At 42.9% G+C, this 27,181-nt stretch overlaps 1 protein-coding gene across 1 annotated transcript in view; it reads left to right on the forward strand.

Moving 5' to 3' along the window:
* Positions 1-461: 461 nt before the first annotated feature.
* The window catches only part of LOC139200932 (A disintegrin and metalloproteinase with thrombospondin motifs 20), a 77,916-nt gene continuing 51,196 nt past the window's right edge, over positions 462-27,181 (forward strand). Inside the window, exons 1-9 of the mRNA XM_070830113.1 lie at positions 462-552; positions 722-1,083; positions 5,323-5,491; positions 15,307-15,560; positions 18,107-18,190; positions 18,777-18,901; positions 19,041-19,081; positions 19,419-19,524; positions 23,278-23,424. Coding sequence (XP_070686214.1) covers positions 462-552; positions 722-1,083; positions 5,323-5,491; positions 15,307-15,560; positions 18,107-18,190; positions 18,777-18,901; positions 19,041-19,081; positions 19,419-19,524; positions 23,278-23,424 — 1,379 coding nt within the window. The remainder of the gene's footprint in view (positions 553-721; positions 1,084-5,322; positions 5,492-15,306; positions 15,561-18,106; positions 18,191-18,776; positions 18,902-19,040; positions 19,082-19,418; positions 19,525-23,277; positions 23,425-27,181) is intronic.

A 27,181-nucleotide genomic window follows, 5' to 3' on the forward strand; every position in this document is an offset into this window, starting at 1 on the left:
TGAGGCTTTTTAACACTGCAGCACTCAGTCCTGCCCCATGTGTGGTGGTCGAGGCGCACTCACCATTGGCTCGGGAGCCCGTGGGGGCGTTGCTTCGCAGTTGGTGAGCGCTTAGGGTGCACGGGGTGTTCTAGGGATGGCTAAGGGAAAGCGTACTTGGCACTGATCCCTCCTTTGAGTATAGACTGCAGTTTACATCAGGCGGCATTTTTTTTTTTTCATGTCAGGGGGATGAATGTGTCATAAATAGTTCGCGTTTGCAGAGGGTAGTGGATGCATGTTTAGCAATGCGATGAGGCCAGTGCACTTTGCAAGACTTGCGCTGCAGAGAGCCTCCGCGGATCCCACGACCTGTTGCTGACAAGCCGCGGAAGAAGGAGAGGGAGAGGGGGAGCCGCTCGGGAGAGACAGAGGGTTACTGCCTTGGAAACGACAGCCCGGGTTTCTTCGCGGAGGAAATCATGCAGTTTGCAATCTGGCTGGTTGGACTAATGTGTCATCTGTCAGCACTTGTCCGGGACACTTTGCAGTACCGAATGCATCCGAAGCAAGGTAGTGTCGTGTTTTGATCTATGAGTACGGTGAAGTGATTGTGCTGAAGGTGTCTTTACGCTGATCTGTAATGTTTGAGAATGATGCCCGGCGCGCTGCAGGGCTGCCGGGCTGCAGCCGCATTTATTGCACTGACCACTGCTTCACTACTTTCTCTGACTTGTTGCAGAAAGCCTCATCAAGCGGCTGTCATCCTATGAAATCATCACCCCGCTCCGCGTGAATGACTTCGGAGAATCGTTCCCCCACAAATTGCACTACAGGAGGAGACGCAGGAGTTTAAATGATGACCTGTCGGGCTTACGGGTTCACTACAGGATTGATGCGTTCGGGGAACGCTTTCATCTGAATCTGACCGCACACTCCGACTTCATCGCCCCCTCTTACACAGTGATACACTTGGGAGCGGAGCAGAGCAACGCCACGGACTCCCACCTCCATGACACCAGCGATATGCGGCACTGCTTTTTCCGCGGACACGTCAACGCCAACAGCGAGTTCCCTGCAGTCTTCAGCCTGTGCACTGGCCTTGTGAGTATTTATTTAAAGGTTTCTATTTTTTATTTTTATTTTTTTTTTTTACGGCGCTGACAGGCCTCCACTCTTTCTCCCATTTCAACGGTTTCCATCCGTGCATGTCCCTCATAACCCGCAGCTCAAGTGAAGTGTGTAAGAGTGTAACAAGAGCAAGTGTTACTGGACCAATGTCACTGAGGAGGAGGAGGAGAAGGAGGAGGAGGAGGAGGAGGAGGGCGTGCAGCCCTGCATCTCATTCCCTGTGTGGTGATGCTGCTGTTGCACGGGCATTGGAGGGGTTACAGGCTGGTTCTGCATGTGGCAACAAGCATCCTCTCTGCTGAAGTGTTTCTGAGAAAAGACACACTCAGGCAGTGATCAGCTTCTGCTGAGGTTGCTGATCTTTGGCTGAATCTGTTGTGTGACAAGCAAAAAGGCCGACTCACCTTACAAACATGAATAGAAGTCCCACAGGGTGAAATTACAGTATACATACAGCTATTTGATGTTTTCTTTTTAACAGTAGCATATCAATCACAATTCCCAGACACCCGCTGGTTCCAGCTACCCAAATATGACAGCTTGCTGTTTTTTTTTGCGTTTTATGTAGTTGTTAATTGAATACCTCTTTATGTGGGACTGTTGGTTGGACAAAAATGCTCTTTGAAGATGCCACCTTAGAGTTGTGGGAACTTGTGACAACAGAAGTAACTGATTCATGGGGAAAATATTCACCAGAGCATTTGTTAAGGAAAGTAATAATTTGTCAGAGCCCCATACAACAGCAGCTGTTTGGTTTCCGATCGCCGTTTATCATATCTGTTAAATCTCACCGGTGCTGTAATGGAGTTATTGGGTAATAATGTGTTTACAGCCCCATTATGAGGATCCTGATGCCCAAGACCTTTTTGTTTGTTGACTCCTGTGAGAGAGAATCTGATAAGTGTTGAAGGGGATGACTTCATGGGTCACCTAAGGTTACTGGTCCAGGGGCAGGGGGTTGACCTCTGTCGCGCCAACCGGATCCTGGAGTGGATTCTGGGTGGTGGGGGTGCTTGGCTGACCATAGACAGACAGACACAGAGAGGACCATAGCCTTGGAGTCTATCTCTCTGTCACAACCCCTGTCAGTGACATAATCCTTATTTTAAGATAGCTGCACTGTGTACAGTACCAGGATAGCATGTGACAGAATAGGTGTCAGCCACATTTTGAGGCTTTTTAAACTAGTACATTGGTCATGCATGGAAACCAGACAACCTGATGATTAAAAATCATCGTGTATTATCGTTTAGTGGGGATTACTTCCCATTCACTTTAGATTTGGAGAAAAGACACCACCAAACAAACCTTTTTTTCATGTTTGTTTAACAATTTAAGGCATGAGGTATGCTGTAATTATCAGGGTAATAAGCCTTTAATTACCCCTCTGCCCAACTTTGATGTATGACTCGCTTATCCAAACATGTTTGTATCCTTTTTCAAGCAATCTTTATTGCTTATCCGCATCATCACTCATTGAGAATGACAGGACAATGGAGACAGCGCCAAAGGCTATTGGGTCATAAATGTGTCCGTATCTGATCACTGGGACTCAATGGCCAGGCACATTTTGTAGGGATGAGGTCATTAAGGAATAATTAAGCCTTAAAACAAAGGGGTCATTCTAGAAAAAGCAGGTTCCCATTTCGTCCAGAGTTGCTCAAAGCCGTCCCCAGGGGGGAATCGGGGGGCCGAGGTTGAGGAGCTTTTGGCCTTTTCAGAGTGAGCTGTGACGGGCAGAAAAGAGGAGAAACGCTGTGAGGAGGAGACAGCTGCCAATGGAGGTTGTGTGGAACTTAGCGATTGCTCACACCGTGGGAAATGTTAGCTCCTGAAGGAGTCCGCTCTGTCAGTCCGCTCACATAACAGAAGTGCGAGGTTAGTCAGTCAGTCCTGAGAAATGAGGCTATCTTCATTCCAGCACCAAGTAATGTACATCTGTGTAAAGATCAGGCTCGTGACACCTTTATGTCCTATTTAACTTCCGAGATTTACTGCAACTGTGCATCACTTTTGCATGACTCAGCACCCACAGGGACTGGAAGTGTCTCTGATAAAACAGATGTGCGCCAACAGTCATTCCATCCATGTCATGATGGTGACCCCACTTCAAACAGGAGTCCCTCAGATGTAAGGTCCAGTTCAGCACCCACCACTGAACAGCAACCATTGTGTCTGTCCAAACTTTTGCCAGATTTGCTGCTGAGCTAATGCTGGGAAACCCTGAAACTCTGCCCCCTCCATTGACTGAACAGAGCATTTGTCTGTTCAGCCTTCCGTTAACACCACATGAGAGCTTTAGAAAGGCTCAACCATAATCATCTAATTAAAGTTAACTCACCATAGATAGTGATTTACAAGATACAGGTAAACATCAACTGGTTGTTGCATTGTATAAATCATTCATTACATTTAGACCACTACAGCAGTAGACTAGGTGTAGTAAGACTGCAACATTCTCATATTTAATTAAAAGGTTTGTTAATCCTTATGCAGGAGTAATTAAATGTATGAGGTCTCACGAGTAGATGAAATGGATAGTAATGTTTTAGGTTCTTGCAGTGCTCCACAAAAAAGGAAATTTTAACATCTACAGTTCCATGATAACTGGGTGATTTCTCTGCGCTGAAGATCACCTGGTGTGACTGAAAGATCTGGAACAGTTACTAAAGGAACCCAAAATTTAATTTTGAAACTCAAAACTGGTGTTTTTCCATATAAGATGGTTCATATTCTGCGATTTTTTTTTGCTGTGCAGTCAGTGAATAATGATGAATGCACACATGGAAATGCATCCTTACCGTTTATAGTGTTATTTATGTATATATCATCATTTTGAGAAATTCATAGTCTGGAATTTTGTTTAGTCAGTTTCATTTTGGTGTTTTCCTGCCCCAAACTCATTGTAGCCCATAGGAGTGAATGTGAGTAAATATATCTTAATTAAAGTTACAATATGGGCTATTAAGGTTGACTCCCTGATTTTTCCTCTGTACATGTTGAGAAAGGCTCTCTAAACTAGAGAATAATTCAATTAATTTTAAATTTCAGCTGCAGAGATAGTTTAGTAGGCCCTTATGTGTTAGTTTTATCTCCTCCAGGAAAGAGTTTGTGACAGCATGCTTTGTGCTTGGACCGACTGATTCTTGGGCGTGGGACATACAACACATCTCCACACTGTATCTGGATTCTGCACAATACTTGAATTCATTTCTACATTGCAGAACCAGTTTCATTCATTCAAACTTGCTTGTCAGGACTGAAGAAAATGTAATGTTGCTGGTCAGCGATCGAGGTACAATGACAAAGGTTGGGGCTCTGATCTGTTTTTTTAGTGATGTGGTTGTTTCTATCCTGTGTCATGTTTTCACAAGCTCATTACGCTGCTGCGCCAAACACGTGTAAGCCTGAAGGCCTCAAGGCCTGTAGAACTTTCGTGGAAGTATGGTGTATATACATGCAACCCAACTAATCCTTCACCCTTTGAAAGACTAGAGAGGAAAGGTAAACATACAGTTTTCCATATCCAATTTGTTTGTCTTCCATTGTCATCACCTGTGGGGATGGTTATGGAATAATGCTGCCTCAAAGATAACATTCCAGTGTCCAATATCCTGTTTAAGTGTGCGCATGAAATTACCATACAAACACCACTGTACCTCATGGCTGAGTGAGCTAAGCTTTGTGAGGGACAGAGCTGCCAGCAGCCATGAATGATGCCATGTATGATGATGTCACTCCTCCCAGTGTCAGGCTGTCAGGCAAGAAATGTGTTTTCACAGTCAGAACAAACACTTGACAGGCTTGACAGTCTGCGCATAAAGGTGTGAAATGGTTTAACAAATCATGATGAATTGTTTGCATAAATAGAAGACTTAAAATGTCTCACAATTGTTCTTGATTCTCATGGTTACAATTCCACCAATGACTGACAGTAAGCTGTTATAGATATTCTCTGACCCCTCTGTGTCAGCATGTTCTTTCCATGTGCACCTGTCAAAAAATGGCCTGTTCCAAAGCATGGAAATAATGTGCACAGTGGTGCCCAGGGGCAACACAGAATGACTGCAATTAGACGACGGCTCTTTAAATCAAACTATGTCCTCATCTGTTCTTTAAAACTGCTCAAATACAGTACAGTTATGCACACATGCAAGCGCATGCTTCATACCAAAGACATCAATGACATCTCTTTTTTTTTTTTTAATCTAGATTGGAACTTTTACCACACAGCGTGGCGAGTACTTCTTGGAGCCTCTTTTAAATGCAGCGGGGGAGGACTATGACGAAGAGCACAACAAACCTCATCTTGTGTATCGGCATGAGAGGAATAAGAACATCTCGAATACTGACAAGAACACAGAGCCCTGTGCTGCCTCAGGTAACAGACTACAGACTGTTTAACTATACTGCCTGTAACCACTGTCTGTCTTTCACCCACAAACACATACCTTCTGATGACCGACGTTCACTTTCTGAGCCATGGTGCCAAACACTGCCCTCAAATATAAATTATACTCAGTCACGATCTTTGGCTTGTGGGATACCCAAAAGATATCAGCCTTGATTAAAGGGTGTTACTGAAAACTCCTCAACTAATTAAGCTTAACGTGCTCCAGCACTGTCTGGTGTTTTCACCCATTTACTGCAGGAGCATTCATCCCCAGGTCTGTGGCAGGAGCTCAGAGGGAAGGAATAATTACTTTTTAGTTTGCAATTGCGATGAAAAGAATTGGAGAGGTTTTCCGCTTGGGAGGCTGCTTGAAAGTTCCCCCAATTTCATTTAAATTTTTATGGTTGAGGCTTTTGGATGGTGAAGAGGCCCTCAAGAGAAAGTGGGGTGACTGAGTGGAGTTCACCACGATGGAAGGCCTTAGAGACGTCCTCGAAGGGAGCTCCGTGGGCGGCCTTTGTTACGTGATGCAATAAATCTTTTATGTGCAGGCCGCTCGATTTGCTTGTTGTCTGAACTCAGCTATTGTCGCCTGGTGGTGACCATTGTGTGTGTCGGCGGTTTAAAGAACTTGGCTTGACCTGATAGGCCAGGCCTATACCTCCTTAATGTGCTTTGCCCTTTCACTTTCTCAGTCTGTGTGTGGTAAACAGACTGAAAAATCTGGAGGGTCTCTCAGCCCCCACTCAGAGGCACTTTTAAATATACTCTCCCTAAACAACCTGGGTAGGTGAAAGCTTGGTGAATGACCGCTGACTTCTGATTTGCCAGCAACATCTATTTTCATCACTCAGGTATCATTAGCCAGCTTTCCTTTAATATCTACTTAACCTTTAATGAGATACATCCTGACTTTTCATGTAACAGTCTCGACCATAGACTTAATGTACAATCTATGGTCTTAGCTATGAGCCAATGTACTCCAAGTAGAAATTATATAACATGTACAGCAGAAAAAAAGTAGGAATGAAGATGCATATATGGATATAACGCCTATAGGGCTTCATCAAAGGGCAGCAGGTAAACAATGAGCAGCAGGATTAAAAGAACTAGTGGGGCTGGAGTAGGACTGTGAGGTGTCCCAGGCTGCGCCTCCTCAGCTTTATCAGATAGGCCCCTCTCCAGATGCAGTGATAAATAGGCTCTTTGAAGGCCATCCTGAGCCAAGACTAACAGGCCTGTCCTGTCTTTTTATGGGAAGGAGTGCAGTACACACTGCTACTAGCAGGTTAGATATAAACACTGGCTCGGCAAGTGTTGTTCTGCTTGCAAAGCACTGAACTTTTAAATGTGTTAAAATCTTTGAGAAAACACACATCCAGCCCTGTGTGCTATGGCCTTGTCCCTGTAGCTCCCCTCTTCTCTTTACTCCACTCTGCACCATGTGTGTAGTGTACAGTATGTCTTTCTTTCTTTTCCTTATGTTACTCATCAGACTAAATCAGCGTTTAAATATGGGGCTCCTAACCACAGCTTTATTGCTGTGAGAGAGAAAAAAATGTTGAAAAACACTTGAGCATAAGGACCTGGACCTCTAAGCAGTAATTTTGGACTGCGCCATTGAAACTGAAATTTGTACGTTTCTGTATGTTACAGGAAAAATGATGATGAGAGCATATAGTTTAAATATGTTTCACTTTGTTATTAGGGTATTGCAGTGTCAATCCCAAAGGTGATCAATGTTTCTCAGCAGCAGATTATGGAGAGTGTCTGTAACTTAGTAAATGTACCAGTTAGAGGTGTATACATATATACAGAAGTACCAGTAAATACTATAGCTACACTGATGTGTTTCTAACATTTTGTCCAACTCAAAAAAAAACAAAAAAAAAACGATATCTCTAATTGGAATTCAATATATTTACATTGCACCATAAACTACATCTTACAAAATGGCCACAGTCTTGAATCAGTTCTTCTCACGCAAAGTCTCTTCACAAAAAAGAAGCGTTGTAGGATTTATTGTGTGGCTATTGTGTTAGACTGCATTTCATTTAGCCGTACATAATGAACTGGTAACTCAAGGATTAGCAGAAAGGATGCTTTTGTTTACAACAGGTTATTTGATGTTATATTTTACTTATTATGTTTTATTTCAGTTTCGTGCATTTCTGCCTTCAGTGCTACCCTCTAAAGCAACTGATTCATGGCAAGTTAAGAAACAAAAGTTTCTGATTTATCTCACCACATAAATGATAGGCTGGAGAATCTGTGGTGTTAGTGGGGGGTAGATTCCTTTCCCAGTATTCCCTCTTTTTGAGGAGCTATAAAAGCACTCTTTGTCAGGGTCAGTCATCTTATGGCCCTCTATTTAAGACAAATCTTAAATCAAAATTGGGAGCTGGACATGAGTGCTGAGGGGTTTGGCAGGTTTGGGACTTTGAAGAGGTTTGAAGCTTCAGAGGCCTCGTTAGTCTGAAACATGCCAACAATCTCAAACACATGGAAATACCAAATGGCCAACAATGCCTCCAATCTGCTAGCCAGGCAGCGCTTTCCCTCTGTAAAGACATTGTTTTGCTAACTGTAGTGATTATTATTCTTCATCTTCCTTTCTTTTTGCTGTACCCCGAAAGAAAACAAGATGAAACAAGTAATGTTTAATCAAGCAGACCTCAAGGAAAATGAAATGTGCATCAGAAGGAAGATACCACTGGTGAGATAAGCTTTTCCTTCCCTCATAGTTCTGCCGTGTCTGTGCTACAGATGGTGCCAGAACAACAACTGGGACTTCTGTATTTATTGAGGCAGTAAGAGTTTCCAAAATTTGTACAGTCCCTGCACACCACTGCAAAAACGTGTTGACAGGAGAGGAAGGCTATGTTTCCACATTCAACACCATTCTACGTGCTGTTGAATGGATGCATGTTCAAAGTATGACCCACATGATGACTACACTAGAAATAACAATGCAAATCAGAAGTGTAAGAGTAAATCAAAGAATCTGAACAACATGTCTATGAATCACTGACTTGACATGGCAGGAAACTGTATCAGTCTTCTGTCTGTGTCAGGCAACCTGGGTGGCTTCCCTGCTGTTTAGAATACCTCTAGTGTCGGTAGTTGTTGAGTGGGTGATTAATGTTTTAAAGTCACAAAGTGCCTTGTTGTGCCTGGTTCTGGCGCTTAAAAGCCCTTGAGGAAGAAGCTTACTGGGCTCAAATCACAACACTGCGCCGACCTTTAATGACACATTCTACGGGGTATCTGTCTCTGAGCTTGCATGTGAATCTCTGCGTCGTCCTTCGATAGAGATAGCCACAGCGATGAGGGTGGCTACAGATAGGGGCAGACTCTTCTCAAAGGAGCAAGAGACAGAGGGAAGGGGAGCTGTGCAGTATCTCTTCTCATAGTTGTTGAATGTATGTCCAAAGCTGTGGGGTGTCATATTTTGTCTGAATTGGAAACAATGAATTGAATGCAGACCGCTTGACAACAAACATTCCCAGCCGTAAACCCAAACACTAATGTTCCAGTGCTGACTTCCGAGCGTTTCACCCGATTTCTTGATGGCTAACCGAGGACAGCTGGGACAGTGAAGTGATGGGCTTTGATGTGGCAATACTTGGCACACATGGCATCTTTGCCCCCTGACCCTCAACACAATCATTGTATAGGATTCCCCCCTTGGTGCCCACTGTGTATACATGGTAGTTCAAATGCTAGCATCAGGTTTTTGGTCAATGGGTTCATTTACATGGAAAAATGCCCTCCCCCGCCTGGGGTTTGAACTAGCCGACTTGAATCACTGCCCGCTCTCCCTTTGCTCTTTCATGTATGTGAATGGAAGCACTTGTTGATTGTGACCTCACTTCCCTCTTTGTTTGGAGTCACTCACTGGACGGGTGGATGTGACCTTGAGTTTTTCCCCTCCTAGAGGTACGTGGTTCCTGGGCTTGCTGGCTTGTTTGCTGGGCCTCAGTTGGAACTGTGTGTGCAGTAAGCTCTTTGTTTTCCTCTTAACTCCAGCTCTTGACAGAGGTCAGGAAAGGTGGCCAGTCAGGGTGTGATGGATGGATGCTGATCACTCAGACAACCTCTCTCACCTTTAGGGTCTGGCTTTAGATGGTGTAGAGCTTCTGAATGTCAGATGGCTCCAAAAGGCTTAGGCTTGCTCTCTGCCCTCATGCCCCCTAGACAGACTGAACCTCCCCCATTCCAGGAAGTAGCTATTGTTGCATGTAAAAAAGTTTGTTTTTGGTCTTTAGTGTGCATTCATAGAAGGGGTTTGCTTTTAAGTGTGTGTTGCATCCATCACGAGTGCATGTCATCTCCCTGGCTTGTCAGTGGAAGAAGTGTCCCGCTAAGTATTTGGAATTGCTGAACAAGCAGCACAGAGGAATTGAGAAAGGAGCTCCTTTCTTCATGTTGTTTGAGCAGCCCTGGCCTGCACTGCATGCGCCTGTCGGTTTTTCTGCAGAGCTTGGCAGAGGCCCCAGCCTTTAACCAAACTCCCACTGCCCGCTCTCTTCTCATACACCTGCTTCTCTAAAGTAGCTTTCTCACTCACGGCCAAACTATTGGCCCACATAGAAAAAGAATCAGAATTTCTTTTGTGCTTTGATTGTCCTTTTGAAACAGCGTTTTTCTTCTTCTTTTTTTTTTTTAACTCCAAAGATTGTCAGATGAGTTGAAAAATGAGTTTTGCCAAGTGGGTCTTGAGCCAACATGTGTATTAGTTTTTATAATGCGCAAATTTTCCCTTCAGGCATGATGCTTTGTCCCATCACTGCCTCAAATTTCACAACACTGCGTGACAGATAGTGCAAGCAGCTAATAATAAGGCCCATTGCAGTCATTGTCATCTTATTTTTAAGATGACAGATACTCTGGACAGGGCCAAACAGGGCTGGGCAGCTACAGACAGTCTATGACTTTAATAGCTGCCATATGTCTGCCTGCCCTGAGGCCTCAACCCTATTGAACCCAATGTGTTGTGTCGTCTCGGGAGTTCCCGTGACAGATTCCAGCTGGGGCTATTTTCTGCCACTGCCTACTGTCTGGGCATTCTTAACAGATGGGGGCTGATTGGAATGGCTAGAGCAACTTGAGTGACAGTGACTGACTGCATAGTGGCATGAGTGACAGTGAGAGGTGAGAGGGGGTGACAGGTGAGCGACAGTTTCCGACTGAGGTGGACAGAGGAGAGGCAGTGCTTGAGAGCTGGCCAGTGAAACATCAGTGTCATCGCCTGCAGCTCAGGCTGTTTATCATCTGACAGGCCAGACATCACCCAAAACTGTAGACCTGCTCTGTTTATGTCAAGGCAAAACTATTTGCTTTAGCATTTTAAATAGGCTTTTGGTATGTTTGAAATTTCGGAAGTTGTAACATTGCTACTTGAAAGTGCAGCTGTCTTACTCAGTGATGTTGTTCCCAGACGTTGGTGTGCACAATGTTATTATCAATAGCAACGACGGCCAAAACTAGAATTCAGATCCAAATTATGATAAATTCTAATTATCCTTTTAAGTGTCTATCTTAATGTGCTTGTTAGACGCCACTGTCAGACGCTATGTTAATTGTTAGTTTTCTGAAGTTGTGGTTTTCAAAAGCCTCTCACCTTAACTTTACACTAAAAGTTAAGCCTAAACCATAACCTCCTTTCTCAAAGTGGATTCCTTATGAAATAGAGACACAGAACTTGAGGAGCCCTGTTCTTCAAACAGTTTAAAATCACGTTGGCAGTAAAGTATGCACAGTAAGTGCCCTCTTAAACGTAATCCCATCAGTTCCTTGACCTCCATCAAGGAAGAATCTTTTCGGCCCTGCTTGTATCTCTGTTACCAGGACAAGTCAAAAACTAATTCAGTTATTTGAATGAAACTAAATGGAAAGTGTAGCCATAAACTAAGAAGATACGGATTAGTAGTTTGGATCACTGGCACTGGTATTTTCCAAAGAGATTTTCTGCCATTTCTTTGCAATTGGCCTGCAAATTTCATCCAGTGTTGACCATTCTGGTACGTGACGTACAGCCGGTAACCTCCAAAAATGATATTTGTCATCAGCCGGTCAGAACAGTTGTCTAATAAGGTGTATTTTGACCCAGATGCAGATTTTTAAACTTTACCTTTTATCAAAATAACAAACTAAATTGTGCAGTCAAGGAGGTGCTCTCTGACTGTTTTCTAGTTTTCATTTAATCTACAGTTTGTAAGGTGATTTTCTTTCTTTTGGATTGGCAGAAACTCTTTTGATTCTGACAAAAGAAAACACCCCAGGCCCCCGTCCGTCATTAGGAGTCCAAATCCACAAGTAGTGTTTTGTGTCCTGAGAGGAGGTCTGCTACTCCAAACACATTCTTCAGCTGACTACCATGCTGTCTTTAGCATGTCTCTAAACTGAAAATAACAACTGAGCTCTGAGAGCACTGTAAGTGTACAAAGCCCACCGTCTTCCAGTGAGGTCAAAAGCCATGCCACTTCACTTCTAAAAGCCTTCTTCAGCAGCAACTATTAGCTGCCTTTGCTTCTCTCTGTCTAGCCTTGGGATTGCGCTTAATTGTGCCTCTGTCTGCTGGAGTTCCAACATTTTTTTTCTCATCTTGAGTTGTACTGTTCGTTTCACTGCAGTAAGCAGAGTGTCTGACCTTGTATAGAACCAAGGCACAACCTCAATGTAAGCTATACTGTCTGTTTAATTGGCACCCGGGGAATAGCGCGCTTTAACTCTCAGCGAGCCATTGTAAAAGAATGTTAATTAGTTCGACAATGAAATGTGTGTTCCCCATTGTTGGGCTCTTGGCATTGATACTTTTGACAGAGAACTGAAGGAGAGTCAAAGAGCAACTCTTTGATCTAGATTGAAATCTTAGTGAGTTCCTTTTGGACAGGCTGGATGTACATGAATGGGCTCCAACAGAAAGTTTATATACGAGGATCAAAATGCTTCCATACTGTAATGTTCATGAATGAATGTAATTAAATGCTAAAGTAGAAACATATGTACGCATTCAAACCCAACTGAAATCTTGAAATATCCAGGAAAGTGTTAAGTCATAATGTATGTGGGGCACTTGGTGGGCAATCAAACATGTTATTGAGTGAGTAAATAAACATTTTTTTTACAATATCCATTGTGTTTGATTATCTTTTGGCACAGGGATAAAAAGATTTTTATTTAACAAGTCAAATAGGCGTTAAGGCAGTAAACTAATGGGTCTGATTCAGCTATGTTCATGGAGCCAACCAAATTACAACATGTATAAGTGCTCAAACTCACGCCGTGCTGGGCTCGTTTTTATTGTTCTCTGTTATGAAGAACCACTGGAGTTCAGATTTATAGGCTCAAGCTATGAAATTTTTGCCAGCGTAGAAAGAAATGGAACATATTGCATGTTAATTAATTCCAACATGTAAAATCTTGAGATGTAGTAGATGTGTATGTGATGCTGATTTGATGCCCATTCCCAGGAGGGTGATGTCATGTCGCTGTGTGTCTTATGGGGCAGGGCAATCACCCTTGTCTTCTCATGGTGTAAGTAGCAGCTCACTACCCAGTGAGAGGGGGATTTGAACCTAAGGAGATTTGGGAAAGGTTGTGTGTGGCTAATCTGCACTGATTCAAAGGCTATTACAACAGAGACCATATTTTCAGCTTCTCCTCCTCTTCTTTTCTTTTTTCATCTCACACTCGCTTGCTCCGAGTCTTAACATCAATTTCTGTAGATGTAGATACTCTCCTGTGCTTTGATAATCCCTTTGATGTCAGACTGTCTGCGGTGATGAGTCTGTTTAAGGGGTTTAGTGTAGTGGGTTTGGCCTCGGAGAGATTTTTCCTGGAAAATACAAAGCTCTGTTCTGGCCCAGCTGCCCGGGCTGTGCGCGCGGGCGCAGACCGGCTTGGCGCTGACTTGGATGCTGGCGCTGGCATGGGGCTGGGCCTCACGGCAGCAAGAGCTGTGTGCCATTGTGCCAGGGAGTCACGCTCCACCTCGCGTGCCCGCTGGGGGCATCGCTTGAATAATCTCGGAACACTCTGCGAGTTTTTTTCCTCCTTTTCTGTGTTTTCTGACCTAACTGTTACACACAATCTCTCTCTGTTTGACTGTGTGGAAAGATTGAGTGTTCAGAAGACAATGGAACTCTTCACTATAATCGGGTTATCCAAAGTTGAGGAGGTTGTTTAGGATGACGGACTCCAAACTATGCTTGGCTTGTAAACACCAACAGTCATATAACATTCATTGAATGTCATTTCATGTTTAATTTATAAGCCAATATAGTGTAAATTCTTTCTCGCGTGCATGGAACCCAGAAGTTTTTACATCAATTGAGGGCGTAGAATAATTTCTGACATTTGTCAAATTTGTAAACACTGGAGCAAAATGCTTTGGAGCTCTAATGTTTACAGCTGTTTCTATCTTTACTATTCACTTCTGCTACATTTCTGTGACACTTTATCTGGTGGCTGCTTAAACCCATCTTTTCCCCAACTGAGAGATGGCAGAAACTACTGCAAGCAATCTTTGGTACATAGTATCACATACGGCTATGCATCAGTGTAAATCTGGACGGCACAATGGCCTGTATGCGCATAGCTATAGACTATGGAAATCCATCCAATGCTAACAGATAATTGATCTGGGCTGACAATTCAGACAATTTTAAAAGTGTTCATCATTAACTTGATTGATGATGTTGAACAGATTATTCTTGACAAAGATCAATCACTTAGTTTTCACTATGGGGTCGTTTGCTGGTCTGTAACCGGAATATACTGAAGCTGTGTGTCGCAAACAAACCAACCTGCTTTCTGAGAGATCTGGAGGTTGCCAGTGTGCAGACTAGACAATCTGTCTCCCCTCTTGTTCCCCTGCTTTACCTGTGGCTCTTCTGAACTGTCATTCCAAACTCTGTCAGGCTACAGTCCTGGTAAACATCCCTGTAGACATGTACAGTCCTATACATGTATGTAATTAAGCCTGCTTCGACCTTAACCTTTGCGGATTTTTCTTCTCCTTTCCTCCATTGAAAAAACTCTTCACACTTTCCTAGTTGGTGTTTCTGCCTCTGTCTGCCTCTTTTCAGTTCACTCTGTCATGGTGCAAGAATCTATCGCTCATAGCCAGCTCAACACGTGCAGTTCAGCTGAGAGAATGCCATTTGAGTATGCACAGTATATGGCTGACGTCCTGGTTCTCTTCTTCTTCGCTGACCCTGCTGTTGGATCGTTTCAATCTGACATCCTATATATTTGATTTGTTGCCTTTCAGTATGGTTATCCACATTTTACTTAATGTTAAGATTACATACTGACCAAGATCAGAGAGGTGGGATAATTTGTTTATATGCCTTTGCAGATTGCATACGGAGGCTAGTCCCTCTGTGAGTCTGTAAAATGTTGTCATGGGATTTTCTCTGTTTGTGTGACTTAAACTCAGGCAAGGGGAGTGCACACTGCCTGACCTAAAACTCTTATTCTCAAGGCTCAACACTGACCCCGTGTCTCTTGGTACAACTGTTTTCCTGAGCACTGGAATGGCACAATAATTTATGGCGGGTTTTTCTTTTTCTATTGAGGTCCACTGTGCTTTTGTTATGTCATTGGAATTCAGCTTAGCTAAAAGCCTTGGCTCTTAAGTGTAGATGTACCATGCTCTCCTATGAAATGCCTTTATAAAATAAAGTGGTGAGTAACCAGTGTGAGTCCATTTCTTCCATATGATTAATATTTTAATTCCAATGAATAAGTTCACTCCCCACATCATCACTTATCATCATCTTTCTTTCTTCAAACAGGGGACTCCAAGAGGCCAGTTGCTTTTGAGGGCAGAGGGAGTATGGGAGAGCAGCTGGACTCTGTCAAAGCCACGATAGATGACCAACACATTTATGACAACAACTCCACCAGCACACACTCCAGATCCCCACGCAGACGCAAGCGTTTCCTCTCCTACCCTCGCTATGTTGAGCTGATGGTGACAGCCGATGCCAAAATGGTGCGTCACCATGGACGCAACCTAGAGCACTACATCCTAACAATCATGTCAGTAGTAAGTAAAATAATGTTTCTAAAAATTATTATTTTGTCTCAATGTCTATGTGTGTAAACGTATACGTGGAAGATTATGCAGTTCATCAGTATTTATTGTAAACAATTGATTCACCCAAATTACATTAAAAAAAACCCAAAGTAGATTTCAGCATGTCACTTAGCTCCCTATGTCTATCAGAGGGGAACAGGTATAGTGATAAACTGAGTATTGCCGGTCTATTTAACTGTCTCCTGTCCTTACGTTGCTTAACAGCACCTTGGAGAAATGATACCACTGAATGGTCATAAGTGATGGGTTTTTTTTCCCTTCTGAGTGTGGGCAGGACATAATTGCACTCTGCTGTAATGTTACTACTTTTGATGTCTGCTCAATAGGCAAAGAAAACTAAGCTAACATTACCTAGTTAGCTCACAACAATAGTATTTCATGATCAGCAGCATTTGTAATAGGGCTAACTCACTAATCAGTAAACATGCCTATGATTGCATTAATATACATACCTTATATCCATAGTGTTATAAGTAAAGGCACTGCACCTTATAGTGATAATAGAGTGACACACATTTTTAAAATATGTTGTTAGTGTGATTATGATAATCTGTCTCCGATTAGTGATTTCAGTGCACACGTCTTATTACCTGCGTCCACTTTTGTCTTCCCAATAGTTCAGTTTTTTTGATTAGGCGGCTTATAAAAACTCAATTCTGGGTTCATTACTCCGTTGGTAGTGCATCCCACCACACGGCAGCTTTTGGGCATTTCTCTGTCGTAGTTTTTTTTCTTTTCTTTTTTTTTTTCGTAATTTGGTGAACAAAACCTTTAACATGTGAAACAAATCCCCCCCAGTCCACGTCTCTGTGTTTCTAGCCTCAGATTTTACTGTTTGACATTTTGGTTGTAAACCCTGTTGTGACCCTCGCATGCTGCGTCAACAAAAGTGGGCCAGTTAATTGGTAAAATCCTGAGTCAGCGACTTGACCTCTTTATGGGTCCCATATCGGACTGGGTGGGCTGGCTGGTAATCAAGCTAGTAACACTGTGATTGACTGTCTGTGTATATATTAGAGTAAAAGTGTTGTAGGAGTTTAGGAACGTGTGTCAAAGCTGGATAGGTTATCAATTGTCCTGAACTGTGTGTACCTTCTGTTGTCTCTCACCAGTATGACAGACAGATTGTTCAAAACACTCATTAACTTATAAAAGAGTAATGATTGTCAGTGGAGTGTTATCCTTAAGTGAAGTTGAGAGGGTACAGTCAATGTTAAATGTGCCACTTTTTTGCCAGGTTTGAAGCCCAAACATTAGCTCTGCCATGATAATGGCTGCAGACCAGTGGTGCAGACACACACAAACAGACCCTTTTTCTTCCATTTCTTCTTCACAGTCTCTCAGTCACATTGCTATAGCCACAATTTAGCGATACCAGCCAAAATATGACAGAGCAGTTTAGGCACAACAGAGTCTGATCCATTGTGCCTAAGTCACTTTATATGTTATATATTATATAGTGTTTGTGTATTTGTTACTGTTACTATTTCTGACATTTAGGGCTTTAGCTAGAATCCCAAATCCAAATTCACACAGAATAAAACCAAGAAAACCCCCAAGAAATTTTTGAGCAGCCACCAGTCAAACTCTGTAAAATCTTTTGAATGTTTTAAACATACTTTTTATTTCAGTTTCTCAAGTCTTGAATGTTTTTTTTTTTTTTGCTTAAAACCTAAATGACATTTTAAAAAAATCACACTTTAAAAAAAACATGCGTAATATGTCAACTCCATGTCATTAAACCTGAGAGATTTCCAGATATATTACAGAGAATATGACCTCAGTGGTAATTATGGCCCTGCTGACATTTTCTGTACCTTCAGAGCTGCCGTCCCTCTCACCTCTGGTTCTTGCACATACAATAACATACATTGGGGCAAGAGCATACACAACATTGTCCTTTATCACAGTTGGACTAAGAGCATGCAAAAACAGGCTCCCTTTGCCCACTCAGGACAGGCCTGGGCCATGTTTGCCTCCCCCCAGGCTAAGACAAGCTAAATGTTTATAGTGCACTAATGAGTTCCTGTCAGGAGGCCGCACACGGCCTCAGGAGACTGCTGGCCGACCGTGACAGGGGTGCACGGGAAAAGCAAGAGAAGTGGAGGGGAAAAACTACAGAGGGAATGTTTTGCTGTCCTAACAGAGGGGCTCTGAGCTCCAGCTTTGCTGAAGTTTCACATTTGTTGCTGGGTCCAGTTTTTAGTTTATTTTTTCTTTGTTAAGGTCTGTGGGGAGATCGTAATTGGTTTTAATACCCTGTTGATTAAACTTACCCTGAAGGAGACATTTTTTGTTTCTTTTGACTTCAGTGACCTGTTGCTATTTTGATTAAACCCCATGGAGCTAAACCACAAAAAGCAAAAGCAGTATTTTTTCATTCCAGGTATTGAGTTAGGAGAAGTAGACTAGCTTTTATACTGTCCCTCTATGTGCTCTGGTTCAGGTTAGTGGAGGTTTGCATTTTTTGTCTGTGTGTTTTGTCTTTGTTACAGGTAGCAGCAGTGTACAGGGACCCCAGCGTAGGAAACCTCATCAACATCATGATTGTCAAGCTAGTCGTCATCCACAATGAACAGGTGAGTGCGGGGTCTTGAATGCTACCTGTATCAAGGTCTCCAATATGGCTGACGTCAGTGCAGGTGTCCCTGGCCTGGCCTTTTCTCTGTGGGACCTGTTTGAAAGGACACTGCCTGCCTTGTCAGTCTCAAGTCTCAAGAGAGGACTCCCTGGAAAACAAACGATACTATAGTGAGGCTGCTAGCCACCTGCAAATGAGAGGTGGCTGAAGAGGCTCGCTGTGCTTTGCTTTGTCATAGTAACTGATTGTTAAATTGTTAAATTAAATTCCAGTATTTGCCAACATGGGTATTATTCACATATTTCTGCCCATTATGACTGTTGGTCATTATAATATTTCACTCACCACCTCAGTTATAGAACGGCTGATCAGAGTAAAGAGCGTGATCCTCTTGCAGCTTTTCATCAAATACAGGTCTCAGAAAATACATGCCTTTTAATTACATACATGCCACTTGATTGCAGAAAGTGGCTTTCTATTTAGCTCCAGTCGTGCTAGATAAGTAGTAGTTACAACTACTGCTTACTACAATACAATACAATTGTTTGTTGGTCACTTCCCAAATGGTGTTTCATCCAAAACAGGAAGGGCCCACAGTGAGCTTCAATGCTGCCACGACTCTCCACAACTTCTGTGTCTGGCAGCAGAGCCAAAATGTCCAGGATGACAGCCATCCCTCTCACCATGACACAGCACTCCTCATCACCAGGTACACACTCTTCATCTCCCATCCTCACTTTGAAAGCAGAGCCTTAAGAAAACTGTCCCAAAAGGGGTAACATCATTGTGTGTGTGTGTGTGTGTGTGTGTGTGTGTGTGTGTGTGTGTGTGTGTGTGCTTTTTTATAGGGAAGACATCTGCCGTGCAAAAGATAAATGTGACACGTTAGGTAAACTCTTGCTTTCTCTTTGCAAAAATATCTTCACGTCAAGTCCGTTTCAATTAACTTTCCACTCCGGTGACCACAGCTCATAAACTGTGCACTAATGAGTTTATGGCAAGCTGTCAGCTAATAATATTATAGTGACAGAGCAGAGTGGTAGAAAGGGGAGGAGGGAGAATGGAGGGAGTCGGTGGTGGTGCTAATCTCACTCTTACAGAACAGAAGTTTTGATGGTTTAATCGCCTTTAACACTCGAGCAACTGTTTTTTTTGGGTTTTTTTCAAAATGTCAATGTGTTAATGTACATCTCTGTGTTTTCCTGTGTGTGTACGTGACCCTGTAGGCCTTGCGGAGCTGGGGACCATGTGCGACCAGTACCGGAGTTGCTCCATCAGTGAGGAAAACGGAATTAGTGCCTCCTTCACCATCGCTCATGAGCTCGGCCATGTGTAAGTCGCGGCACAGAACTTGCAGCAGCCCCCATCCCGCCCCTAACCCAACCTGCACACACACACACACACACACACACACACACCCCTCATCTCACCCGTCACAGTCAGCTTTGACCAACAAAAGCCCTCTTATCAAGAGACATAGGGCGCAGCAGACACAGGTGCAAAACATAATAAAGCGAAAAACTTGACTTTTAATAACATGCCAGCCGGTAATACCTTACTATACAGCACAAGAATTTAATTCAAGCTCAGATTAAGTTCAGGAGTCTCTGTTCTCTCAATCCAGCAATTACATCCAAATATTTCTTGAAAATTGCACATATCAGACAGTGTAAGACTGAATATGCTATTAAATGTTTGGGAGCTCGCTTTGTTTCCAGCCCCAAAGACTGATAAAAGACCCCTGAAGATGTCACAGTGACGTCATATTTGACTAGTCTGTTAGTGAGTAATAGCTGTGTTATCACAACACACCTGTCTGCCAGAGAGTGTTTCCACAACAAGCAAATATTACCACATGTGTGAAGTGATAAAAAGCCTCGTATGTATAATCTTTACCCAAGTAACCAAGTCGAAACACTTAACTTTATCTCTCATATAAGGCTATGTTTGTTCAAAACATCCATCAGGCAAAATCATGGTAAATCACTCATTACTGCCTCATTCTTATAAACCACTTCACTTAATTTAAGGCACATGATTAACCCCAATCTGAAGTTTAGCACATCGGTTCTCCTTTCAACTGAACTTTTCGATCTCACTTTTGGGCATATTTTTTTCCCCAAAGACCAAACATACGTCTTTTTTGTCTGTTCCTGCTCTTTCTTCCTGCCCACCTCCGTCGCAGACTATAGTGAGTGAGAGATTTTCTTTCCGGTCTGCAAAGTAAAAAGGACCAGTGTTGTGTGAGCTTGTGAGCCATTGGTAAAGAATGAGAGATATTCTTCTACCTCCTCTGTACCGCTCACACATTCTTCCAGTGGAGAGATCGGACCAGAGCTGCCAGATGGACGAGTCTGCGGGCCCCCCTCTTCCCCTTGCATCTCGTGTGGATCTGTTTATGCTAAAGTTCAAGCAGCTGGAGGCCCACTTGGCTCTGTCTCTTGGCGTAGTTAATCGCTGCGTTCACAGGCGTGAGCCCGCTAGAGTGTTTAGCGCTCTGGGAAAGCCAGTGTCAGGTAGTGGGAGCCACTCAAGAGCATTGCAGATTAAAGAAAGATTTAGACTAATGGATAGGAGGCCTTTCTCAGATGACTGTGAGGACGTGTGATTGCTAATAGCCATCATGCGGATTTTCAGGCGAGGCGGCGTCACTCGATAGCCGTTCAAAGGTAGCACATACAATCAGCACATACAAGTTTGTCAGCAGACAGTGCCAAAGCTTCACATTTTTTACATCACAAATAAATCTTCCTGACATTTTTGAGTCTGCAGCTGCACACTGACTTTGTTTTTTAACCTCATAGGAAGTATAAAATGCTACACCACAAAACTTCACTGGTATTATTGTGATTACTCATAACCTAAGCAAGATGGATAGAAGTGGATAGAATAGCTGGGATTGTCAAAGATGGTTTCTGTAATGGAGCATGAAATTTAGAGGAGCTAAAATGTGTGACCCACTGACAACGTAGCAATACATTTTTCCCTCTTGTGTCACTGAGCTCTTTCTCTGTTGGAGGGCTGATAAAATAATGCTCCCGCAGATTGCATTTTTTTGCTATGGCTCTTTTATGCTCTGCAAACCTGCAGGAACTCACAAGCAGGTTGTCATTGCTCTAGCAATATATCTTACTCTCACTGTTATTTATGGGCATTTCAGCACAGAACCCTGCTTTTGTCTTCCTGAATGTGACAGCGTGGCATTAAGAATGCGATGTGCAAAGAGTTTGCTAAGAGTGCAGATTAAAAAGGGGTGGACTTCGAATAATCACACTTAAGTCTAGCTGCTAATAATTAAGTGCTGGGGCTTGTACTCTCCCGCTGGAATTGACTCTTATTGATCTGTCTCCTGAGGTTGCCCAACAGAGAGCCATATAACTTCTTGATTTATAACCTAATTACACTAAAAGGGTCTCATCTTCGGAATTCAAGCCAGTTTCTTCATTTTGCCCTTCAGATCTTTGTCATGTAAATCATGATAACGTGTTAAGAGTACAAATCATTCAGAACATATCAGAAATCCCTATCATAATAATAAGAAAGCCTACATGGTTGCTGCAAAGAATCAAGCTGTTAATTTTCATTTTAAACTTGTCTGTCACTGTCTGCATCACCCTGGTGCATCTGCACGCCATCACAGGTGACAAAGGATAGTTCCATTTGTGACAGATTTGATGTCGTCAGCGTGAGCCAACAGCTCGGTTTGTGTATGCGGAGCTCATTACTGTGCCACCAGCTTAATTATTCTTTGGGTGTTTGCCTTCGGGCCCTCAGCCCCTGTAGGGTGGGCCTCATGCCAGCCATGCTAGGTCTTGTTTGTGCGGTATGGATTGACCCTCAGCCACAGTCCAGAGCCCAGCGCTGGCCCACATCCTGTTGTAAACATCTCAGACACCATACAGCTGCCTGGATTCCTTTGTGTACATATTTGTGTGCATGCATGTGTGCATGCACTACATGTACTTATGGGTATGCTCCAAATCGCAGCACAAAACAGGAATTCTGTATTGGACAACAGTACTCTGGACATGAAAGCTTTATGAGACTGCCAACTGCAGACAGCCTGGATGAATTAATTAATTTGCAGATGCAATGCTGTGTACTGCACTTTATACAGCTGTTCTTCTGTGAACAGTCTGTTTTATTGTTTGGTATGACAGATGCTGAAATAATTAGTCAATTAACTAATTAGGAATTCAACAGAACATTAATTAACAATTCCTCGTATAATCGTCCTTTAAAGTTTTAGTTATTTATTAAGTAAAAACACATTTACTGGTTCCAGCGTCTCAAGTATGAGGATTTGTTGCTGTTCTCTGTTTTACAACAATGCAAATTGAATATGTTTGAGTTTTGGACTTTTGTCTTGGATCTTGTCACAATAATTTTTCACAATTTTCTGGCACAAACGGCACCAAAACATAATAGACAGATGATTGGTTAATAAAAACAATCATTTCGTGCAGCTCTTGTCATGACTCTAGTAAGAAAACATACATAATCTTACATGTTAATACTGGGGGAACATACACAGGTGTGGTATGATGTGCATGATGTTACAGCCCCTACCTTTCCCTCTGCATTAAGCCCTTTGAGAATGTAGGATGGTGACCTTTGACCTCTCAGGGTTGAGCTGGAGGCAGTTCTCACTAGCATGTTGGAAACTAAAGGGACAGAAAGGCGTGTGTATGTGTGTGTAGTTAAGAATTACATTTTGCATAAAATGTTGCACCACCTATTGGCCAATTTGAGTTTTATTGAAGCCTTTTGGGGATTTTACTGCACAAACATTTGGGAGATGGCACAAAAGAGGGAAGTTTATGTAAAAAAAGACACAAACAAAAAACAGACAAATGGAGAGAAAAGTGCAGAGTGTATGGTATTACCCACAGATGTGTGTGGTGGCCCACAGGGATAGTGAAGGGTGATCTCATGTTAAAAATGGGTGAATGTAAACCTTGAGACATTTATCCTCCTCACTATGACTGAGCCATTAAGCATCTGACAATCACTTTGTGTGTGTTCCTTATATCCTGCTCTTAATCTCCACCCCCCCCTCCCTTTTTTTGGCTTTCTCTGCACCAGGTTTAACATGCCTCATGATGACAACCCAAAGTGTCGGGAGGCAGGCATGAAGCACCAGTATCATGTCATGGCTCCCACCCTGAACTACGACACCAATCCCTGGTCGTGGTCCAAGTGCAGCCGCAAGTACATCACAGAGTTTCTAGAGTAGGTACCATCTCTTCTTTCTTCCTCATATCCACATTTTAAGTGTGCCATTAACTTTTACTTGTTGTGACGTGGCCAGCAAAACAAACTGCTTCTAGGTCTCTCACAGTGCTCTGTAGACAGGTCAACGCAATGTAAACTGTGTGGAGTTGTTATTGCCTGGTGTTGAAAGAGTATTTCCTGTTTGAATCCGGGGGTCTTCCTCGGCTGACCTGAGTGATGGATATCCTGCAGCCCCTCAGCTGTCTCTCCACTCAGACAGAGCCCTGCTCTCAAGATGCTTGGCAAACAGTAATCGAGTCACTAGCCCGCTTTCCACACCAAAACCTGTAACACGGGGCAACGGCTCCTTCAGCGACTCCTACTCGCACCGTGGCCGCTGATCCTGTTGAAAGGCTTCCCTTTAAAATGGGAAATGTCAGTTATAATTAGATCTTCCCTGGACATGACCCTTTAATCTTTGCCTCCTTTCCTCTGTTAATTGTGGAAGCCTTCACAAAGGACGGCCTTGTTGACCAGATGCGTCTCGGGAGCGCAGTGTTAGGCGACGCCTCATATGGAGTTTTAAGGTTGTGCTTCACATAGTTTCCATCCAGCGATGACCTCGGCATGGAGTGGTTGGAGCAGTCAGCAAAAGATGAGGGGAATCTTCATGAATCTCTTTATTATTTGGACTGATCCATGTCAGCTGTGTTGGGTTTCTGTGTTTGGATGATTATTGCACCAGGATGTGGATGATGTAAATGTCAAATGCATTTGTGATGAGCTTACGCATTTGTTAGCCATATGGCATATACATAACAAACAGTGCAGGTATGAAGAGCGTAAAACAGCATTCTAGTGTGGGAGCCGCAGCAGTGGGAAAGGCCCTTGAGAGTGTAGTCCAAGTGCTTTTGAAATGCGTCTCCAGCCAACAATGAGGAGCATTGATTCAAACCAGCACTTCCACAGTACTACTCCTGCTCAGTGGGCTGACCTGGTCAAGTACGTCAGTGTTTTGACTGCCCTTTTTCCCTGAAGAGCAAATTCAATCTGCACCACTCTCCTACCAGTTTATAAAACGAAAGGCCGCGCCACCTTTCAAACATTGCTTTTCAAAAGACTAAGGATTCCCCTCCTCCTCCCCCTTATCTCATTGTTGCTGTAATAATGTGCACTGAACTCCCGCACCTGAAAGCTGATGAAAAGCGTCCTGCTGTTGTGCAGTGTTATTATGTGTCAACCGCTACATAAAGCAACCATTCATTCCTTCTCTGGCACTGTGCCGTTTGATTTAAGCCTCAAAATCCAAATATAAAAGAAAAATGCAAATCTTTGACTGTTGCCACCCACTAATTGTGTTGTTGGCTGCGTGTTGAAGCCACATAATAATTAGTAGTGGGCAAGCCCTATCATTTTCCATTACACACCGTGAAAATTAGCCCAACAGCGACAACTCTTAAAATCTCCCATGTGAAATCATTTTAAAGACTTTTTCAATCTGTCATTTATTTAATAAAATCAAGATGGATCTTTATGTATCTCATGGTGCTCTGCATTCAGCTAAACCTCAGTCATTATCTTGTTCTATATCCCCATGCTCAATAATCGGTACATGCTGTCAGAGACAAAACCCTGACATGACAGCACTGCTGCAGTTTACTTAGCGCTGTTTGATCAAACACTGTACGGTGATGCTCCGTGTCATTCAAGCTTCCACATAAACCATCAGTCTGACATATGAGTAGGCTTCTTGCACTGTTTGCTGAGGGAAATCCAGTATGGCGTACATGGAAACTATTATTGTTTAGTCTCTTATGACAAGCACACAACAGCCAACGATAAGTCATCTTAGAAATAAACTCACTTTCAAGTTTCCCAATGGCTGCCACGTGTGGACTCCCCTCTGGTCCTCGCTCATCTCGTATCCATGCAGCCAATATTCCTAAAAAATAAAAAGTAGATGTTTCATTTTGTCAAATGACCACACTGACCCCCTCTCCCTCTGTCAGTCTGTCGTGGTCTTAATAATCATTCCATTAGGTTCCAGGATACTGATTAGACAGATGACCAACTGCTGAAAGACGCTGTAATTTGGGACTGTCTGTAGGATTCCTTGACAGGCTGCTCCATAGTTTTCTCTCACAGTATCTCCCACTGTTTTATTCCTCTTATGTAATCATCCCCCAGCCACCCAGCATTGTTTGCTGCAATTTCTTATGCTATGGCTTGAAATGAAAGGGGAAAGAAACAAAGTGACGGTAACTCGGTATAATCCTGGGTAATTATTGCCCTGACACATCAGATGGGCCTGTATGGAGCAGGTGTGTTAGCAGCTCAATCCCGGATTAAATTTGTCAGAGGGATGCTGACATGTTGTGTAATTACACATCCATACATGTCTCATTCGCCGGTTTCCTTTTTCAAAAGTAAACAAAAAAGATGAGATCCTTTGAGGCTCAACTCGCTCTGCTAACATGTTTGACTAGTGATGGTTTTATATGCAAGCTGTTGGTGCATACATTCAGTCCAGCTGTGCTTTTGTTGTCTTTTGTTGTTACTGTGTCGTGGCTCAGGGTGTGGCTGATATACAGCACAATCTGTCATTATACTGTAATGACGCTGGCACAGATTTATGAAACTTAATCAAGGTGCTTTATGATTCCAAATTCTCTTGTTCTCCTCAGCATGTGAGCAATACACCTTGGATAAAAAGGTAGTCAGCATAGAGATCCTTTTCAGTCTGTATTATAATGCTGTGTTATTCAGTCTGTGGCGCCTGACTCCAATTTCATAGTGACAGCATTTACTAACAGGCGACTGAGGGGAAGTGGTATCAGTCTCTCTGTTAGGTAACTTTACAGACCACCCACAGGGGAAAACACATCTGAGGATGATGACAGAAGATGACTCACTCAAAATGCTTAGAGGACAAAAGGGACTAGAGCGCACTGATTAAGTCACAGCTTTTAATTGTACAAAGAGACTAATGCTTCAACTCTACTGTGTCTTCATCACAGTAAAAATAGACAAATATATGCAAACAACATATATAGTCAACCTAGACCAGGTTTACAGTTGTCATTGGATAATTGGTTGAACAGTGCCACGCCCCTAACACCATGCCAGAAAGAGAGTACAAATAATGAATAACAAAAGTACAAATTAGAGGAAACATGACAAATTCAGTTCTGTGTTAAGAGTTTGAACCCAGTGTGCCTCTCAGCAGAGCAGTGGGTTCATGATGTCACCCTTTAGGAGAGAGTGAAACGTTTTCTACTCCCCAGAACTTTAATTATTCTGCAGAGCTCTGGTTTGCCTGTGCATAATGTTGAGCAATAGCATAATCCATGTTTGGTACACATGCTGCAGATATGCAAATCTTTAAAGCTCTTTTTGTTTGTCCAACATAAACCAGACCACAGGGTCATTTCAGCATGTAGTCAACATGGGTGTTGCTGCTGTTAATGCAAGATGTTATGGGGTATTTTTTTTATCAATACATGGATATGTGAAGTGACTGGTGTCTGATCAATTAGAACACAGGGCACAGTGGCCAGAGCAGAAGTAGCAGTAGTTTTCTAGTGTCAAAATGAACCAATCTGTCCCTCAGATTGTTGTAAAACATTTAAACGTGATCAGGGGAGGCATATATTATTTAGGGATGGGTCACTTTTGAGGACATTCCAGTGTTTAAGAGTTGTTTAAGTATTGGACCTTGCCCACCAAGGAAGCTACTCAATAGAGAAAGTGATCCGTGAGGAAGTATGGTGCAGGG

This window comes from Pempheris klunzingeri, chromosome 5 (assembly GCF_042242105.1).
Source record: "Pempheris klunzingeri isolate RE-2024b chromosome 5, fPemKlu1.hap1, whole genome shotgun sequence".
NCBI classification, from domain to species: domain Eukaryota; kingdom Metazoa; phylum Chordata; class Actinopteri; order Acropomatiformes; family Pempheridae; genus Pempheris; species Pempheris klunzingeri.